Source organism: Vespa velutina, unplaced genomic scaffold (genome assembly GCF_912470025.1).
Source record: "Vespa velutina unplaced genomic scaffold, iVesVel2.1, whole genome shotgun sequence".
Lineage (NCBI taxonomy): Eukaryota > Metazoa > Arthropoda > Insecta > Hymenoptera > Vespidae > Vespa > Vespa velutina.
In genome coordinates this window covers 24,716-47,595 of record NW_025920065.1, presented here as the reverse complement: position 1 = coordinate 47,595, position 22,880 = coordinate 24,716, and the positions used below count along the sequence as shown (strand labels likewise).

Below are 22,880 nucleotides of genomic sequence, written 5' to 3'. Positions count from 1 at the left end.
GATAGAATGTAAAATCAATGAAATTAAATGAGATTTCAAATTTTCGTATTTCGGTGATACGCGTATATGAACGAAAAATCGTATATACGACATGAAACAAAGTTAAAATCGTCGAATCCAATAGAAATAGTAGTATGATCTTATGAAAAACTGTGTTCTGAATCGATTGGTAACATTTTTCAATACGTGGTACAAGTATTTTCGAAGATATTACGATTTTTCGCTTCTCGTATAGCGAAATTCGCATATGTCGATTACATTTTTCGTCGATTTTCATGTTAAAACACTTATTTTCACATAGTAAAAACGTTATATTCTTGTTATATTCTCAATTCTGCGTCGATAGAATGTAAAATCAATGAAATTAAATGAGATTTCAAATTTTCGTATTTCGGTGATACGCGTATATGAACGAAAAATCGTATATACGACATGAAACAAAGTTAAAATCGTCGAATCCAATAGAAATAGTAGTATGATCTTATGAAAAACTGTGTTCTGAATCGATTGGTAACATTTTTCAATACGTGGTACAAGTATTTTCGAAGATATTACGATTTTTCGCTTCTCGTATAGCGAAATTCGCATATGTCGATTACATTTTTCGTCGATTTTCATGTTAAAACACTTATTTTCACATAGTAAAAACGTTATATTCTTGTTATATTCTCAATTCTGCGTCGATAGAATGTAAAATCAATGAAATTAAATGAGATTTCAAATTTTCGTATTTCGGTGATACGCGTATATGAACGAAAAATCGTATATACGACATGAAACAAAGTTAAAATCGTCGAATCCAATAGAAATAGTAGTATGATCTTATGAAAAACTGTGTTCTGAATCGATTGGTAACATTTTTCAATACGTGGTACAAGTATTTTCGAAGATATTACGATTTTTCGCTTCTCGTATAGCGAAATTCGCATATGTCGATTACATTTTTCGTCGATTTTCATGTTAAAACACTTATTTTCACATAGTAAAAACGTTATATTCTTGTTATATTCTCAATTCTGCGTCGATAGAATGTAAAATCAATGAAATTAAATGAGATTTCAAATTTTCGTATTTCGATGATACGCGTATATGAACGAAAAATCGTATATACGACATGAAACAAAGTTAAAATCGTCGAATCCAATAGAAATAGTAGTATGATCTTATGAAAAACTGTGTTCTGAATCGATTGGTAACATTTTTCAATACGTGGTACAAGTATTTTCGAAGATATTACGATTTTTCGCTTCTCGTATAGCGAAATTCGCATATGTCGATTACATTTTTCGTCGATTTTCATGTTAAAACACTTATTTTCACATAGTAAAAACGTTATATTCTTGTTATATTCTCAATTCTGCGTCGATAGAATGTAAAATCAATGAAATTAAATGAGATTTCAAATTTTCGTATTTCGGTGATACGCGTATATGAACGAAAAATCGTATATACGACATGAAACAAAGTTAAAATCGTCGAATCCAATAGAAATAGTAGTATGATCTTATGAAAAACTGTGTTCTGAATCGATTGGTAACATTTTTCAATACGTGGTACAAGTATTTTCGAAGATATTACGATTTTTCGCTTCTCGTATAGCGAAATTCGCATATGTCGATTACATTTTTCGTCGATTTTCATGTTAAAACACTTATTTTCACATAGTAAAAACGTTATATTCTTGTTATATTCTCAATTCTGCGTCGATAGAATGTAAAATCAATGAAATTAAATGAGATTTCAAATTTTCGTATTTCGATGATACGCGTATATGAACGAAAAATCGTATATACGACATGAAACAAAGTTAAAATCGTCGAATCCAATAGAAATAGTAGTATGATCTTATGAAAAACTGTGTTCTGAATCGATTGGTAACATTTTTCAATACGTGGTACAAGTATTTTCGAAGATATTACGATTTTTCGCTTCTCGTATAGCGAAATTCGCATATGTCGATTACATTTTTCGTCGATTTTCATGTTAAAACACTTATTTTCACATAGTAAAAACGTTATATTCTTGTTATATTCTCAATTCTGCGTCGATAGAATGTAAAATCAATGAAATTAAATGAGATTTCAAATTTTCGTATTTCGATGATACGCGTATATGAACGAAAAATCGTATATACGACATGAAACAAAGTTAAAATCGTCGAATCCAATAGAAATAGTAGTATGATCTTATGAAAAACTGTGTTCTGAATCGATTGGTAACATTTTTCAATACGTGGTACAAGTATTTTCGAAGATATTACGATTTTTCGCTTCTCGTATAGCGAAATTCGCATATGTCGATTACATTTTTCGTCGATTTTCATGTTAAAACACTTATTTTCACATAGTAAAAACGTTATATTCTTGTTATATTCTCAATTCTGCGTCGATAGAATGTAAAATCAATGAAATTAAATGAGATTTCAAATTTTCGTATTTCGGTGATACGCGTATATGAACGAAAAATCGTATATACGACATGAAACAAAGTTAAAATCGTCGAATCCAATAGAAATAGTAGTATGATCTTATGAAAAACTGTGTTCTGAATCGATTGGTAACATTTTTCAATACGTGGTACAAGTATTTTCGAAGATATTACGATTTTTCGCTTCTCGTATAGCGAAATTCGCATATGTCGATTACATTTTTCGTCGATTTTCATGTTAAAACACTTATTTTCACATAGTAAAAACGTTATATTCTTGTTATATTCTCAATTCTGCGTCGATAGAATGTAAAATCAATGAAATTAAATGAGATTTCAAATTTTCGTATTTCGATGATACGCGTATATGAACGAAAAATCGTATATACGACATGAAACAAAGTTAAAATCGTCGAATCCAATAGAAATAGTAGTATGATCTTATGAAAAACTGTGTTCTGAATCGATTGGTAACATTTTTCAATACGTGGTACAAGTATTTTCGAAGATATTACGATTTTTCGCTTCTCGTATAGCGAAATTCGCATATGTCGATTACATTTTTCGTCGATTTTCATGTTAAAACACTTATTTTCACATAGTAAAAACGTTATATTCTTGTTATATTCTCAATTCTGCGTCGATAGAATGTAAAATCAATGAAATTAAATGAGATTTCAAATTTTCGTATTTCGATGATACGCGTATATGAACGAAAAATCGTATATACGACATGAAACAAAGTTAAAATCGTCGAATCCAATAGAAATAGTAGTATGATCTTATGAAAAACTGTGTTCTGAATCGATTGGTAACATTTTTCAATACGTGGTACAAGTATTTTCGAAGATATTACGATTTTTCGCTTCTCGTATAGCGAAATTCGCATATGTCGATTACATTTTTCGTCGATTTTCATGTTAAAACACTTATTTTCACATAGTAAAAACGTTATATTCTTGTTATATTCTCAATTCTGCGTCGATAGAATGTAAAATCAATGAAATTAAATGAGATTTCAAATTTTCGTATTTCGATGATACGCGTATATGAACGAAAAATCGTATATACGACATGAAACAAAGTTAAAATCGTCGAATCCAATAGAAATAGTAGTATGATCTTATGAAAAACTGTGTTCTGAATCGATTGGTAACATTTTTCAATACGTGGTACAAGTATTTTCGAAGATATTACGATTTTTCGCTTCTCGTATAGCGAAATTCGCATATGTCGATTACATTTTTCGTCGATTTTCATGTTAAAACACTTATTTTCACATAGTAAAAACGTTATATTCTTGTTATATTCTCAATTCTGCGTCGATAGAATGTAAAATCAATGAAATTAAATGAGATTTCAAATTTTCGTATTTCGATGATACGCGTATATGAACGAAAAATCGTATATACGACATGAAACAAAGTTAAAATCGTCGAATCCAATAGAAATAGTAGTATGATCTTATGAAAAACTGTGTTCTGAATCGATTGGTAACATTTTTCAATACGTGGTACAAGTATTTTCGAAGATATTACGATTTTTCGCTTCTCGTATAGCGAAATTCGCATATGTCGATTACATTTTTCGTCGATTTTCATGTTAAAACACTTATTTTCACATAGTAAAAACGTTATATTCTTGTTATATTCTCAATTCTGCGTCGATAGAATGTAAAATCAATGAAATTAAATGAGATTTCAAATTTTCGTATTTCGGTGATACGCGTATATGAACGAAAAATCGTATATACGACATGAAACAAAGTTAAAATCGTCGAATCCAATAGAAATAGTAGTATGATCTTATGAAAAACTGTGTTCTGAATCGATTGGTAACATTTTTCAATACGTGGTACAAGTATTTTCGAAGATATTACGATTTTTCGCTTCTCGTATAGCGAAATTCGCATATGTCGATTACATTTTTCGTCGATTTTCATGTTAAAACACTTATTTTCACATAGTAAAAACGTTATATTCTTGTTATATTCTCAATTCTGCGTCGATAGAATGTAAAATCAATGAAATTAAATGAGATTTCAAATTTTCGTATTTCGATGATACGCGTATATGAACGAAAAATCGTATATACGACATGAAACAAAGTTAAAATCGTCGAATCCAATAGAAATAGTAGTATGATCTTATGAAAAACTGTGTTCTGAATCGATTGGTAACATTTTTCAATACGTGGTACAAGTATTTTCGAAGATATTACGATTTTTCGCTTCTCGTATAGCGAAATTCGCATATGTCGATTACATTTTTCGTCGATTTTCATGTTAAAACACTTATTTTCACATAGTAAAAACGTTATATTCTTGTTATATTCTCAATTCTGCGTCGATAGAATGTAAAATCAATGAAATTAAATGAGATTTCAAATTTTCGTATTTCGGTGATACGCGTATATGAACGAAAAATCGTATATACGACATGAAACAAAGTTAAAATCGTCGAATCCAATAGAAATAGTAGTATGATCTTATGAAAAACTGTGTTCTGAATCGATTGGTAACATTTTTCAATACGTGGTACAAGTATTTTCGAAGATATTACGATTTTTCGCTTCTCGTATAGCGAAATTCGCATATGTCGATTACATTTTTCGTCGATTTTCATGTTAAAACACTTATTTTCACATAGTAAAAACGTTATATTCTTGTTATATTCTCAATTCTGCGTCGATAGAATGTAAAATCAATGAAATTAAATGAGATTTCAAATTTTCGTATTTCGATGATACGCGTATATGAACGAAAAATCGTATATACGACATGAAACAAAGTTAAAATCGTCGAATCCAATAGAAATAGTAGTATGATCTTATGAAAAACTGTGTTCTGAATCGATTGGTAACATTTTTCAATACGTGGTACAAGTATTTTCGAAGATATTACGATTTTTCGCTTCTCGTATAGCGAAATTCGCATATGTCGATTACATTTTCGTCAATTTTCATGTTAAAACACTTATTTTCACATAGTAAAAACGTTATATTCTTGTTATATTCTCAATTCTGCGTCGATAGAATGTAAAATCAATGAAATTAAATGAGATTTCAAATTTTCGTATTTCGATGATACGCGTATATGAACGAAAAATCGTATATACGACATGAAACAAAGTTAAAATCGTCGAATCCAATAGAAATAGTAGTATGATCTTATGAAAAACTGTGTTCTGAATCGATTGGTAACATTTTTCAATACGTGGTACAAGTATTTTCGAATGATATTACGATTTTTCGCTTCTCGTATAGCGAAATTCGCATATGTCGATTACATTTTTCGTCGATTTTCATGTTAAAACACTTATTTTCACATAGTAAAAACGTTATATTCTTGTTATATTCTCAATTCTGCGTCGATAGAATGTAAAATCAATGAAATTAAATGAGATTTCAAATTTTCGTATTTCGATGATACGCGTATATGAACGAAAAATCGTATATACGACATGAAACAAAGTTAAAATCGTCGAATCCAATAGAAATAGTAGTATGATCTTATGAAAAACTGTGTTCTGAATCGATTGGTAACATTTTTCAATACGTGGTACAAGTATTTTCGAAGATATTACGATTTTTCGCTTCTCGTATAGCGAAATTCGCATATGTCGATTACATTTTTCGTCGATTTTCATGTTAAAACACTTATTTTCACATAGTAAAAACGTTATATTCTTGTTATATTCTCAATTCTGCGTCGATAGAATGTAAAATCAATGAAATTAAATGAGATTTCAAATTTTCGTATTTCAGATGATACGCGTATATGAACGAAAAATCGTATATACGACATGAAACAAAGTTAAAATCGTCGAATCCAATAGAAATAGTAGTATGATCTTATGAAAAACTGTGTTCTGAATCGATTGGTAACATTTTTCAATACGTGGTACAAGTATTTTCGAAGATATTACGATTTTTCGCTTCTCGTATAGCGAAATTCGCATATGTCGATTACATTTTCGTCGATTTTCATGTTAAAACACTTATTTTCACATAGTAAAAACGTTATATTCTTGTTATATTCTCAATTCTGCGTCGATAGAATGTAAAATCAATGAAATTAAATGAGATTTCAAATTTTCGTATTTCGATGATACGCGTATATGAACGAAAAATCGTATATACGACATGAAACAAAGTTAAAATCGTCGAATCCAATAGAAATAGTAGTATGATCTTATGAAAAACTGTGTTCTGAATCGATTGGTAACATTTTTCAATACGTGGTACAAGTATTTTCGAAGATATTACGATTTTTCGCTTCTCGTATAGCGAAATTCGCATATGTCGATTACATTTTTCGTCAATTTTCATGTTAAAACACTTATTTTCACATAGTAAAAACGTTATATTCTTGTTATATTCTCAATTCTGCGTCGATAGAATGTAAAATCAATGAAATTAAATGAGATTTCAAATTTTCGTATTTCGGTGATACGCGTATATGAACGAAAAATCGTATATACGACATGAAACAAAGTTAAAATCGTCGAATCCAATAGAAATAGTAGTATGATCTTATGAAAAACTGTGTTCTGAATCGATTGGTAACATTTTTCAATACGTGGTACAAGTATTTTCAATGATATTACGATTTTTCGCTTCTCGTATAGCGAAATTCGCATATGTCGATTACATTTTTCGTCAATTTTCATGTTAAAACACTTATTTTCACATAGTAAAAACGTTATATTCTTGTTATATTCTTAATTCTGCGTCGATAGAATGTAAAATCAATGAAATTAAATGAGATTTCAAATTTTCGTATTTCGGTGATACGCGTATATGAACGAAAAATCGTATATACGACATGAAACAAAGTTAAAATCGTCGAATCCAATAGAAATAGTAGTATGATCTTATGAAAAACTGTGTTCTGAATCGATTGGTAACATTTTTCAATACGTGGTACAAGTATTTTCGAAGATATTACGATTTTTCGCTTCTCGTATAGCGAAATTCGCATATGTCGATTACATTTTTCGTCGATTTTCATGTTAAAACACTTATTTTCACATAGTAAAAACGTTATATTCTTGTTATATTCTCAATTCTGCGTCGATAGAATGTAAAATCAATGAAATTAAATGAGATTTCAAATTTTCGTATTCGGATGATACGCGTATATGAACGAAAAATCGTATATACGACATGAAACAAAGTTAAAATCGTCGAATCCAATAGAAATAGTAGTATGATCTTATGAAAAACTGTGTTCTGAATCGATTGGTAACATTTTTCAATACGTGGTACAAGTATTTTCGAAGATATTACGATTTTTCGCTTCTCGTATAGCGAAATTCGCATATGTCGATTACATTTTTCGTCGATTTTCATGTTAAAACACTTATTTTCACATAGTAAAAACGTTATATTCTTGTTATATTCTCAATTCTGCGTCGATAGAATGTAAAATCAATGAAATTAAATGAGATTTCAAATTTTCGTATTTCGATGATACGCGTATATGAACGAAAAATCGTATATACGACATGAAACAAAGTTAAAATCGTCGAATCCAATAGAAATAGTAGTATGATCTTATGAAAAACTGTGTTCTGAATCGATTGGTAACATTTTTCAATACGTGGTACAAGTATTTTCGAAGATATTACGATTTTTCGCTTCTCGTATAGCGAAATTCGCATATGTCGATTACATTTTTCGTCGATTTTCATGTTAAAACACTTATTTTCACATAGTAAAAACGTTATATTCTTGTTATATTCTCAATTCTGCGTCGATAGAATGTAAAATCAATGAAATTAAATGAGATTTCAAATTTTCGTATTTCGATGATACGCGTATATGAACGAAAAATCGTATATACGACATGAAACAAAGTTAAAATCGTCGAATCCAATAGAAATAGTAGTATGATCTTATGAAAAACTGTGTTCTGAATCGATTGGTAACATTTTTCAATACGTGGTACAAGTATTTTCGAAGATATTACGATTTTTCGCTTCTCGTATAGCGAAATTCGCATATGTCGATTACATTTTTCGTCGATTTTCATGTTAAAACACTTATTTTCACATAGTAAAAACGTTATATTCTTGTTATATTCTCAATTCTGCGTCGATAGAATGTAAAATCAATGAAATTAAATGAGATTTCAAATTTTCGTATTTCGGTGATACGCGTATATGAACGAAAAATCGTATATACGACATGAAACAAAGTTAAAATCGTCGAATCCAATAGAAATAGTAGTATGATCTTATGAAAAACTGTGTTCTGAATCGATTGGTAACATTTTTCAATACGTGGTACAAGTATTTTCGAAGATATTACGATTTTTCGCTTCTCGTATAGCGAAATTCGCATATGTCGATTACATTTTCGTCAATTTTCATGTTAAAACACTTATTTTCACATAGTAAAAACGTTATATTCTTGTTATATTCTCAATTCTGCGTCGATAGAATGTAAAATCAATGAAATTAAATGAGATTTCAAATTTTCGTATTTCGGTGATACGCGTATATGAACGAAAAATCGTATATACGACATGAAACAAAGTTAAAATCGTCGAATCCAATAGAAATAGTAGTATGATCTTATGAAAAACTGTGTTCTGAATCGATTGGTAACATTTTTCAATACGTGGTACAAGTATTTTCGAAGATATTACGATTTTTCGCTTCTCGTATAGCGAAATTCGCATATGTCGATTACATTTTTCGTCGATTTTCATGTTAAAACACTTATTTTCACATAGTAAAAACGTTATATTCTTGTTATATTCTCAATTCTGCGTCGATAGAATGTAAAATCAATGAAATTAAATGAGATTTCAAATTTTCGTATTTCGATGATACGCGTATATGAACGAAAAATCGTATATACGACATGAAACAAAGTTAAAATCGTCGAATCCAATAGAAATAGTAGTATGATCTTATGAAAAACTGTGTTCTGAATCGATTGGTAACATTTTTCAATACGTGGTACAAGTATTTTCGAAGATATTACGATTTTTCGCTTCTCGTATAGCGAAATTCGCATATGTCGATTACATTTTTCGTCGATTTTCATGTTAAAACACTTATTTTCACATAGTAAAAACGTTATATTCTTGTTATATTCTCAATTCTGCGTCGATAGAATGTAAAATCAATGAAATTAAATGAGATTTCAAATTTTCGTATTTCGGTGATACGCGTATATGAACGAAAAATCGTATATACGACATGAAACAAAGTTAAAATCGTCGAATCCAATAGAAATAGTAGTATGATCTTATGAAAAACTGTGTTCTGAATCGATTGGTAACATTTTTCAATACGTGGTACAAGTATTTTCGAAGATATTACGATTTTTCGCTTCTCGTATAGCGAAATTCGCATATGTCGATTACATTTTTCGTCGATTTTCATGTTAAAACACTTATTTTCACATAGTAAAAACGTTATATTCTTGTTATATTCTCAATTCTGCGTCGATAGAATGTAAAATCAATGAAATTAAATGAGATTTCAAATTTTCGTATTTCGATGATACGCGTATATGAACGAAAAATCGTATATACGACATGAAACAAAGTTAAAATCGTCGAATCCAATAGAAATAGTAGTATGATCTTATGAAAAACTGTGTTCTGAATCGATTGGTAACATTTTTCAATACGTGGTACAAGTATTTTCGAAGATATTACGATTTTTCGCTTCTCGTATAGCGAAATTCGCATATGTCGATTACATTTTTCGTCGATTTTCATGTTAAAACACTTATTTTCACATAGTAAAAACGTTATATTCTTGTTATATTCTCAATTCTGCGTCGATAGAATGTAAAATCAATGAAATTAAATGAGATTTCAAATTTTCGTATTTCGATGATACGCGTATATGAACGAAAAATCGTATATTGTCACGTCGCCGCGTGACGACGTGTGTTGGTCGAAAACATCTCTAAATAAAAGAATATAAGTAACAGATATGCTTATCCTACCGTCGGTAATCTTATTGTCAATAGTTCTACCGTAGGTATACCCACCATCGGTATTTCCACTGCCGGTAAACCTCCGTAGGTAAATCAACCGTTGCTAACCCCATGATAATAAAACAGACCTTAGGAATATTAACAAGATTAATCATTCACTATCGATACTATAGGAAGTAACACCATTGTTAAATAAGTTTCATTTAACTTATAAATGAAAGAACATATATTAGAATATAAGTTAATAAACAAATCAAATAAAAGTAAAAGGATAAGATTCAAAATGCGATCTTACTAATAAATCAACATTACATATATACGCAACAATAAATATAATTTAATATTAAATTTGTAATGTTAAGTATTCTTATATTTCATAGTTATTAAGAAATAATTATTATAAGAAATAACAATAATTATTAATACATATTACTAAAACCTTCATGTATTCACAAGGGCATTAATTAATATAAGGAATTTGTTAACAAAAGAATAGAGAGAAATTATATTTTATAATGTAAAATAATAAAGATAAAGCGACAAGTCCGAGACACTCTTATCACGAATGGCTAGACTTCATCCTCTGATAGCCGCATTCCAAAGGCTAAGGATTCCTGGTATTATACACGGCGATAACCGCATTCCAGAGGCTAAGGATTCCGAGAAATACATCCGGTGATAACTGCGCCTGGGAACTAAGGAATTCCAAGAAATGCATCGGGCGATAAGCGCATTCCTGAGGCTAAGAATTCTCGGAACCACATCCGGCGATAAGCGTCGACTGGCAGCAATTCCCAGAAAGGAGACGATGGAATGCTTGTACTCCATCACGCCACCTCTTTCCCACGGGCAATGCCTTTGCCCGTAGGCGGCAAGTATGAGCGGCGCGCATGCGCAGCATCACCATCTGGGAGTCGACCGAGTGGGAGAGCAGCGAAGCGGCCGCCAGTCTTCATCCGTCGCTCACCTCGATCAGCAGCTAAAACTTCAGCTCCGCTTTTAAGAATTATAAAGATAAATCAAGTTAATATTGTACTTAGAAAATTTAGATCTACTGCGTACCTTCAGTATCATACCATACGGTTATAAACAGTTTATTTTACCGAGCGCGAATGTTTGTTAAGCAATTATAAAAGATTATAACAAGAGAATATATCTTTCTTTCCTGCCGATTACTTGGTGAAATTGTGTATTGTACACGAGATAACATAATAAAATAACCGGGTACCGCGAGCGTCGCGTACTAACACATAATTCAAGTTCTAAATCAAGTGTTCCTATTGAAAATGTATATTTAGTGTATCACAGTGTTTCATTAAATTGTTATTGTTAATTTGTGGTGATATTTCTCCTCCCTTCCATTGACCATCAATCTTCGTTCATCTAAGGAAATTGCGGATTTTTGGCTCAGTTCCATCCAAGGAGAATAATTCCAGTCCAGGCTACAAAAACATCGAATTATCGTCCACGCATTAATTTACTTCGTTATCTTGGGAATTCTTGTCAGCTACGGTAAGTCAGAACACATATAGTGTCTTTAGTCTACAACGAAGAGGCGGACGGTTTCTATATGTAGCAGCCATTCTTCGAGCAAAAGGATTTATTTACTCTCAACCCCGAGTCTTGTACCAAAACGAGAGGAGTCTGCAAGGTTGGAGTAGAAGGTTTAGGCCTTGACCTGACCGTATTAGCAGCTCATATTTAAAAATTTCTTTTTTTTTGTGTTTTCTCCCACCCGGGACGTAACATAATTATTAAGAAAATTTTTGGTGGCAGCGGTGGGATAGTAAAGCCTCCTAGGGGATTCAACTATCTCATTTATCTACTTTTTTTGGCATATCCAATTTTAACGTTAGAATCTTTAGTAACTATACTCCAAGAATGGCAGCTCCCAAAAATCCGGGCACGCCTACAAGGGCCTCCCTCACGGAGGACGAATTACGAGCATATGAGGGAGAATTAGACGATCGGGAAGCAAGAATATTACTCTGCCTGGAGGAAAATAGGACCACAGAACAGAAAATCAAAAAATTAGAAAAGAAAGTACGGGAACGGGAAAATGAAATCCAAAATGCAGAATCCGAATTAGAGGCGAGAATAATGATTATCGAAGAACAGGAAAGGAACATACAAACTCAACTTCGCGAAATAACTGATCTCAAAACGAAATTGAATAACCGACTCCTAGAAATAGAAAAACGCGACATAGATCTAGATAGGCGCGAATTAAATGTGCAAAAACGTGAAAATGAACTTCGCGCAAAAGAACTGGACCATCGGTACGAATCCTTGATGATAAACGAATCGCGCAATACGCCTATTGTCACGGCTGTACAACGTGACGTAAGCCCGTATTCGTCAAGAAGCAATTTAGAATCTGTAGCCGATATTGACCTACCAAGGAGGAATCGCGTAATAAACGAAGAAAAACCCGAACCTAGACCGATACGAACGAGATCAGTTCAAATAGCCGGGTCAGAACCAAAGCTAAAAGAAATAACTGAAACGATTCCGCGCTTCGACGGATACAACATATCGGTACTCCAATTCTCAAGAGCGTGTAAGAGAGCTATGGACCTATTTCTCGAACACCCTTCCAGGGAAATAGAAGCGATGCTAGTTCGAAGGATTAGAGCCAAATTAGACGGGCACGCATACTCAGTTACAGAAGACCAGGAGCTACAAACAGTAGAACAACTGGTAGGCTTGCTAAAAGCAGCTTTCCAGCCGGCAAAATCCGCAAGTCACTACAAGGGACAATTAGCTAATATTTACATGAAACCTAGGGAACGAGTCTTAGACTACACGGAACGTATAAAGGAATTGAAACAAGCTATAATCGAGGCAGAGACTAAGGAATCGGGAGAGTTGGGTGATCATCAACGAAGACGTATTGAATGCGAGGTACTCGACGCGCTAGAAAACGGATTGCCGGAGGAATATGAGTTACGGATGAAGCATGAAAGGTATCATGATTTAACGACGGCGGCCAATGCTCTTTTAAGAATAAGCAGAGCCCTAGAAAGGAATAGAGCTCGCACCGGCAAAGAAGGACCAAGGGAGATTTCTAGAATACATGCTATCACAAGCGAAAAAATCATTTGCACGAGCTGTAAGGAAATAGGTCATATGGCGAAGGATTGTAGAATAAAGGGAAGACCGCCGACCTTTTCGGAAATTACTGCGAGACCTCCATCTCCTCGGTCAAAAAACCAGGTAAGAAATTTGACCTTAAATAATAGGCCACCTAGTCCACGAGAACAGCGGACCTGCTACTACTGTAAAAGGATTGGCCACATTTTAAAAGATTGCCGGAAGCTCAAGTACGACAGTGAGCATAGAACTGGGGATAAACGTTCCAAGTATAATCCTGACCGTCAGAGTCCGGAGGATAGGACAAGAAACCGCCGAGATTCTAACGAGTACAAAAGAAAATATAATCAAAACGATGATCGACGGAGCCCATCACCAAGGGATAAAAATAGAGAGAGAAGACACTCAACGTCCAGCAACCAGGGAAACCATGTAAGCGGCCCGTCGAGATCAGACAGGAGCGGGGCCGCCATTGGAAACGCTCACGGACAAACCAACGCACAGGCGACCCAGTCAAGCAGATCGCCACAATAAATTATAAACCGACGGCGAAAGCACCCACAATAATCATTGACGTCGGGAACCAGGGTAGGCAAATTAAACTTATGATTGACACTGGCGCAGAAGTCAATATTATCAAGGAGGGCGCTACCGAATTTAATTTAAAAACCGATCATGGCGATATAATAAATGTATGTGGCATTACGGACGATCATATTCGAACGAAGGGTTCAGTGACCGTCCAACTCTTTGGGAAGGAAGTACGATTCTATGTAGTGGCGTCGAACTTCCCTATCGAACAAGACGGTATTCTGGGAAGTGAGTTCCTGAAATCAGTAGGTGCTGACGTATGCTTCACCCAGCAGTGTATGAGGGTCGCGGATAAGGAAGTACCGTTCGCAGACAGACAATTAGTTCGCGTATCAGCAAGGACAAGTGTGGTGTTTCATTGTCGTGTCAAGAACTCTGAAATCAAGGAAGGCTACATTCCGCGAATAGAATCCTTTCAGGGGATATACATGGGAGAAGCTATAGTCAAAAATCACCAAGGTCGGGCTTATTTCAGGGTGATAAATACTACTAATGAAGATCATGATATTGTGGTGCCCACGCTAGAATTACAAGCGTTCGAAACGCATCAGGACAGAACATTAGATACGCCGAGCTTTTCAAAAAGGGAAACAGCGGCATACGTTAGAACGATTAGGAATAATCAGAAGAACCAGGGTCAAGGTAACCAGATGAAACGGGACAATAGTAGTAGAGCAAAAGAGGTGGAAGCACTGTTACGTTTAGATCACCTGAATGACGAAGAAAGAAAAAGTGTCACTGACCTTTTATCTGCGAGCGCAGATTGCTTCCATCTCCCAGGAGAACAGCTGGAGAGCACGCAGATGCTGACGCATAGGATTATCACCACCGACGAGATACCGATACATACTAAGCAGTACAGGTTCCCACCCATTCATAAGGATGAAATAAACAAGCAGACGCAAGAATTGTTAGAGAGTGATATAATAAGGCCATCTCTCTCCCCTTACAATTCCCCCATATGGGTAGTACCTAAGAAGGCTGATTCAAAAGGAAATCCAAAATGGAGAATGGTGATCGACTATAGGGGACTTAACGAAAAGACAGTCGGGGACGCGTATCCCCTCCCTAACATTACTGAGATACTCGATCAGCTGGGCTCCGCAAAATATTTCTCCACGTTCGATCTGAAATCCGGATTCCATCAGATCAAGATGCACCCAGATGACAGCCACAAGACCGCCTTCTCAACACCTCATGGGCATTTCGAGTTCGCAAGAATGCCATTCGGATTAAAAAATGCTCCAGCCACCTTTCAAAGACTTATGGATCTCGTGCTGACGGGACTTCAAGGCGAAGAAATGTTTGTTTATTTAGACGACATAGTATTGTACGCAAGGTCACTCCACGAGCACGAGATTAAATTCAGCAAGTTAATAGGCAGACTAAGGAAGGCTAATCTAAAGCTACAACCTGATAAATGCGAATTTCTAAAAAAGGAAGTCATCTACCTTGGCCATATCATCGGGAAAGACGGCGTGAAACCCGATCCGAAGAAGTTAATGGCCGTAAGGGAATTCCCGCAACCCAAGAAGGCTAAGAATGTTCGACAATTCCTGGGGCTAGCAGGATACTATAGGAGGTTCATCCCAGGATTCTCTAAATTGGCAAGACCTCTTACGGAATTATTGAAGAAGGAAGTGACATTTAAGTGGGGTGAGCCACAGGAAGAGGCATTCGCTAAATTACGAGACACTTTGTGTAAGGAACCGGTGCTTCAATACCCAGACTTCAATAGAGAATTTAACGTTACCACGGACGCATCAGGTTATGCGATAGGCGGAGTGCTTAGTCAGGGACCGATAGGGAAAGACCTACCTATCTCGTATTGCTCAAGGCTATTGAACGTAGCTGAAAGGAATTACTCTACAATCGAGCGTGAACTCTTAGCGATAGTCTACGCCGTGCATTATTTTAGGCCATATTTATATGGGAGAACATTCACGTTAGTTACTGATCATCGGCCACTAGTGTGGCTAAAATCGCATAAAGATCCGACTTCGCGATTGACCAAGTGGGGTTTAAAATTAGCAGAATATGATTTCAAAATAATTTACAAAGCAGGAACGGCCAATGCGAACGCCGATGCTCTTTCACGAAATCCGCCGGAAACAGCGAAGGTCTTGCCGATGCATATAGACGACAGGTCTTCAAGCGAGTCCTTGTACTCTCGCAGATCAGCCCCACACGGATCAGACACGGGAGAACTAGAGAAGCTCTTTGAGCAGATAGACATAAGTAGGGTGCCTAGCGAGACGGAGGAAAGCGGCGCGAATAACTCTAATATCATCGGTGAGAGCGACTCGGATTCTAGCTCAGACATCTTATTCGACCCAATATCGCGGCCATACGAATGGCAGAATCAGGAAGAGCAGACATTCAGAATTTCACAGAACCTTAAAGAAACTCGGGATAGATTGACAATGAGGAAGGACAATCTAGCGATATTTATCACCCAAAAAGGAAACCCATGTGATGAGGGAGCTAAACAGCTTCATGATATGAATAAACTCCCAAATTATACGGAATTAACACTAGGTCGTGCAAGGGTCACTAAATACGGTTCTAAAAACTTAATATCTTTAGTTATTAAAGAAAACGACAATGTGATAACGGATATAGAAATTCTGAACGATGCTCTGGAGTCGCTCCTATCGGTAACAAGGGAACTGGACTTGCATACAGTAAGCATCTCCAGTTCGAAAAAAATAGATAACATACCATGGGAATATATCCAGAAAAGGCTAGGAGAATTATTCGACGCGGAAGATTGCACTATTTATTTCTGTAAGAATTTGGTTAGGATACCCCAGGAGAATGAGCGCGAGGACCTAATACGCGAAAACCACTCATCTGCTTTAGGTGGTCATAAGGGAGTAACCAAAACTTATAACAGACTTAGGGCAAGATATTTTTGGGAAAATATGAAAGGGCAGATACAGACTTTCGTTCAAAATTGTTTGGATTGTCAACTGAAAAAGCTTGTCAGAATCAAAAATAAGCAACCAATGGTGTTAACAGACACACCGGGATCTGCATTCGATAAAGTAGCACTCGACGTAGTGGGTCCTCTAGCCCAAACTGAAAATGGGAATAGATATATTTTGACGATTCAGGATCAGTTAACAAAATTTTCATTAGCCGTCCCTCTCGCTAACACAACGTCAATAGACATTGCCAACGCTTTAATTTCCAATCTAATATGTAAGTTCGGTGCGCCTAGGGCAATACTCACGGACCAAGGGTCAAATTTCTTGAGTACCCTACTACGAGCCATAGCGCGAAAATTTAAAATAAGGCAATACAAAACTACAGCCTTCTACCCACAGTCCAACGGATCGCTAGAAAGATCACACCATGTCTTAATCGAGTACCTGAAGCAATTCACTGACAAGGAAAAGGATTGGGACGAATGGGTAGATACGGCTATCTTTTCGTATAATACAAGTGTACATGAGGGAACTCGATACACGCCTTATGAGCTGGTCTTCGGAAAACTAGCCAGGGTCCCAGCTTCAGATCCTCCTTTGGATGACGAAATGGACAGGACATACTTACAATACTACGCGAAATTAATAAATAAAATAAATAAAACGCAAGAGGTAGCACGACAAAATTTGATGAGATCCAAGGAAACTTCAAAAAAGTATTACGACAAGAAAACAAGACCGTTATCTTTAAGGGAAGGGGATAGGGTGTTTTTATTAAAGGAACCCACCAAAAAATTCGGCAACCAATATACAGGACCTCATCAGATTTTAGAAATACTTCCTCGTAATAATGTCAAATTATCAATAGGAAATCGTACTAGGGTAGTGAACGCTAATAAGTTAAGAATATCTAAAATGAGATAGGTTAAGGTGATTGTTTTACAGAAACCATGGGGCTTCTCGGCATTTTAATAACAACATTAGGAATCATCAGCAAATGTTTCTGCTTGTTGGGGTACGACTGTGGGGGAGGATCAACAAACATTACGACCATTTCACTGTTGGACACGGGAGAATGTAATATCCCGTCGCATGCTCCCAACGCTACAGAAGTCTATATTCAGCTCCTACAGTTAGCAGAGTACGATCATACACACGTACACCAATGCCGAGTGGAGATCGACCGAACAATCTATTATTGTGGAATGTCTTCACATGTGTCAGCTGTTCAAAATGGAAGACGTATATATCTAATGGACTTAACAGCTGAGGCATGCAAGGCCGCATTCAACACCGGTATCATGGGGATAACACCGAGCCTGCAGGTATCGGGTTTGCGGGCCAATGCCACCGAGTATCGGAGTGCCACGTTGGCAGGATCGATATCAATGGACGGCAAGTGCTCTGGTACACAATACGCCGACCCGTACGGCACGTGGGACAACGTAGTGGTACAAGCATCGATAAAGATTATCATTAAGGAATATTATGCTACTGTGAAGATTGCACAAAACAATGTAATCTTGAGTAAAGGTGAAGCGTGCGTATTCACGGATGGAATGTGCATCACTGACGAGGAAGGAAATGCGTTTTGGTCAACCAGGCCGGAGTCGTCATGTAACTTCGATAATTACAAGGTGTTGTATGAAGGACTCGCAACTAAATTAAAAGCTATGGGCAACGCGGAAATATACCCAGATATATACACTATTACGACTCAAGACGTCACATTCACCTTGGAAAAAAGAGCGGAGCATCATCTATGTGGTTATACCCTATTACTCAGCGAGCATCCAAAATTATTTATTCTGGAAACTCAGAAGGGAAGGACCTTCGCGTCAAAAGCAAAGTTATCGGTTGAAAACCTCGATCTATTCGCCTACGTTAACTCTAAATTTGTTTATCTCGAGAAGCACATAAGAACTCAGATGACAGCTCTATACAGTGACGTAATTAGGCAAAAGTGCGAACTAGAAAAGCAGGTCCTTAAGAACGCTTTGGCATTAGCGACTCTCCGCCCAGATGAGTTCGCTTATACGATCATGAAGGCAGCGGGTTACATGGCTGTAACTGTAGGAGAAGTTATTCACATAGTAAAGTGTACACCCGTCCCAGTCAGCATAAGGCAATCGGAAGAATGTTACCATGAATTACCTGTGACACATCAAAATAACAGTCTTTACCTGACACCAAAATCGAGAATATTGGTAAAGACAGGCACCATAAAAGAATGCAACGCTCTATTGCCATCCATGTACTATTTGGAGGGGAATTGGTACAGGCTGACCCCGAAGCCTGTGGAAGTACTCCCTCCTCAAATACTACAGCCATTAACCAAATTGGCATGGAAATACACTAACACGAAGAACTTAATGACGAGCGGTATTTATACGCACCAGGACTTGGACAACTTACGAGACCATATCATGTTTCCTGCAGAGAGACCTGGACTTCTAAACACAATCGCCAGAGGAGCTACAGGACACCGCATTCCACCCAACACCGTTTCAATGTATAATTTATTGGGAGAAGCAGACATAAACAGGATTACAGACAGTGCGGTCTCGAAACTATGGCAAGGCTTTTTAGCATTTGGATCAGCCAGTGCTGGAATGATCGGCCTGTTTATTTTAATCAAAGGCGTAAAATTATGTGTCGACGCCATTATCAGAGGATATGTGCTTCATACGGTCTATGGATGGAGCCTACACCTGCTGGGAGCCATCTGGAGTTCATTGACACATCTACTCCTTCATCTGGGACGATCAGAGAAACAAGACGAGACGAAGACAACAGAGAGTGACAAGGAAAACGATGCCATCGAGGTCAAGGTGGACGACACTACGGATGATGTCACTCCAACACCCGCAACCAGGGGAAGTTCGAGATACCCAATCCTCGAAAGCATCCTGGCAGCTCGTAAAACCAAGTCGTCAGAAATAGAGATTCCTAACGACTCAATTAAGGGGGGAGGTGTCACGTCGCCGCGTGACGACGTGTGTTGGTCGAAAACATCTCTAAATAAAAGAATATAAGTAACAGATATGCTTATCCTACCGTCGGTAATCTTATTGTCAATAGTTCTACCGTAGGTATACCCACCATCGGTATTTCCACTGCCGGTAAACCTCCGTAGGTAAATCAACAGTTGCTAACCCCATGATAATAAAACACACCTTAGGAATATTAACAAGATTAATCATTCACTATCGATACTATAGGAAGTAACACCATTGTTAAATAAGTTTCATTTAACTTATAAATGAAAGAACATATATTAGAATATAAGTTAATAAACAAATCAAATAAAAGTAAAAGGATAAGATTCAAAATGCGATCTACTAATAAATCAACATTACATATATACGCAACAATAAATATAATTTAATATTAAATTTGTAATGTTAAGTATTCTTATATTTCATAGTTATTAAGAAATAATTATTATAAGAAATAACAATAATTATTAATACATATTACTAAAACCTTCATGTATTCACAAGGGCATTAATTAATATAAGGAATTTGTTAACAAAAGAATAGAGAGAAATTATATTTTATAATGTAAAATAATAAAGATAAAGCGACAAGTCCGAGACACTCTTATCACGAATGGCTAGACTTCATCCTCTGATAGCCGCATTCCAAAGGCTAAGGATTCCTGGTATTATACACGGCGATAACCGCATTCCAGAGGCTAAGGATTCCGAGAAATACATCCGGTGATAACTGCGCCTGGGAACTAAGGAATTCCAAGAAATGCATCGGGCGATAAGCGCATTCCTGAGGCTAAGAATTCTCGGAACCACATCCGGCGATAAGCGTCGACTGGCAGCAATTCCCAGAAAGGAGACGATGGAATGCTTGTACTCCATCACGCCACCTCTTTCCCACGGGCAATGCCTTTGCCCGTAGGCGGCAAGTATGAGCGGCGCGCATGCGCAGCAACACCATCTGGGAGTCGACCGAGTGGGAGAGCAGCGAAGCGGCCGCCAGTCTTCATCCGTCGCTCACCTCGATCAGCAGCTAAAACTTCAGCTCCGCTTTTAAGAATTATAAAGATAAATCAAGTTAATATTGTACTTAGAAAATTTAGATCTACTGCGTACTTTCAGTATCATACCGTACGGTTATAAACAGTTTATTTTACCGAGCGCGAATGTTTGTTAAGCAATTATAAAAGATTATAACAAGAGAATATATCTTTCTTTCCTGCCGATTACTTGGTGAAATTGTGAATTGTACACGAGATAACATAATAAAATAACCGGGTACCGCGAGCGTCGCGTACTAACACATAATTCAAGTTCTAAATCAAGTGTTCCTATTGAAAATGTATATTTAGTGTATCACAGTGTTTCATTAAATTGTTATTGTTAATTTGTGGTGATATTTCTCCTCCCTTCCATTGACCATCAATCTTCGTTCATCTAAGGAAATTGCGGATTTTTGGCTCAGTTCCATCCAAGGAGAATAATTCCAGTCCAGGCTACAAAAACATCGAATTATCGTCCACGCATTAATTTACTTCGTTATCTTGGGAATTCTTGTCAGCTACGGTAAGTCAGAACACATATAGTGTCTTTAGTCTACAACGAAGAGGCGGACGGTTTCTATATGTAGCAGCCATTCTTCGAGCAAAAGGATTTATTTACTCTCAACCCCGAGTCTTGTACCAAAACGAGAGGAGTCTGCAAGGTTGGAGTAGAAGGTTTAGGCCTTGACCTGACCGTATTAGCAGCTCATATTTAAAAATTTCTTTTTTTTTGTGTTTTCTCCCACCCGGGACGTAACATATTACGATTTTTCGCTTCTCGTATAGCGAAATTCGCATATGTCGATTACATTTTTCGTCAATTTTCATGTTAAAACACTTATTTTCACATAATAAAAACGTTATATTCTTGTTATATTCTCAATTCTGCGTCGATAGAATGTAAAATCAATGAAATTAAATGAGATTTCAAATTTTCGTATTTCGATGATACGCGTATATGAACGAAAAATCGTATATACGACATGAAACAAAGTTAAAATCGTCGAATCCAATAGAAATAGTAGTATGATCTTATGAAAAACTGTGTTCTGAATCGATTGGTAACATTTTTCAATACGTGGTACAAGTATTTTCGAAGATATTACGATTTTTCGCTTCTCGTATAGCGAAATTCGCATATGTCGATTACATTTTTCGTCGATTTTCATGTTAAAACACTTATTTTCACATAGTAAAAACGTTATATTCTTGTTATATTCTCAATTCTGCGTCGATAGAATGTAAAATCAATGAAATTAAATGAGATTTCAAATTTTCGTATTTCGATGATACGCGTATATGAACGAAAAATCGTATATACGACATGAAACAAAGTTAAAATCGTCGAATCCAATAGAAATAGTAGTATGATCTTATGAAAAACTGTGTTCTGAATCGATTGGTAACATTTTTCAATACGTGGTACAAGTATTTTCGAAAGATATTACGATTTTTCGCTTCTCGTATAGCGAAATTCGCATATGTCGATTACATTTTTCGTCAATTTTCATGTTAAAACACTTATTTTCACATAGTAAAAACGTTATATTCTTGTTATATTCTCAATTCTGCGTCGATAGAATGTAAAATCAATGAAATTAAATGAGATTTCAAATTTTCGTATTTCGATGATACGCGTATATGAACGAAAAATCGTATATACGACATGAAACAAAGTTAAAATCGTCGAATCCAATAGAAATAGTAGTATGATCTTATGAAAAACTGTGTTCTGAATCGATTGGTAACATTTTTCAATACGTGGTACAAGTATTTTCGAAGATATTACGATTTTTCGCTTCTCGTATAGCGAAATTCGCATATGTCGATTACATTTTTCG

The 22,880-nt window shown here is 35.5% G+C and overlaps 1 protein-coding gene across 1 annotated transcript; it reads left to right on the top strand.

Annotated features, from left to right (window-relative positions):
- Nucleotides 1-10,319: 10,319 nt before the first annotated feature.
- LOC124957490 lies at nucleotides 10,320-21,383 on the top strand. The gene is made up of 2 exons (XM_047514520.1): nucleotides 10,320-11,901; nucleotides 17,949-21,383. The coding sequence occupies exon 2, from the start codon at nucleotides 17,954-17,956 to the stop codon at nucleotides 20,036-20,038; it is 2,085 nt and encodes a 694-aa protein (XP_047370476.1). The 5' UTR covers nucleotides 10,320-11,901; nucleotides 17,949-17,953; the 3' UTR covers nucleotides 20,039-21,383.
- The last annotated feature ends 1,497 nt before the right edge of the window (nucleotides 21,384-22,880 follow it).

What these genes read in the sequence shown, in the direction of transcription:
- LOC124957490 (XM_047514520.1), top strand. Translation starts at nt 17,954, where the DNA reads ATGGGGCTTCTCGGCATTTTAATAACAACATTAGGAATCATCAGCAAA.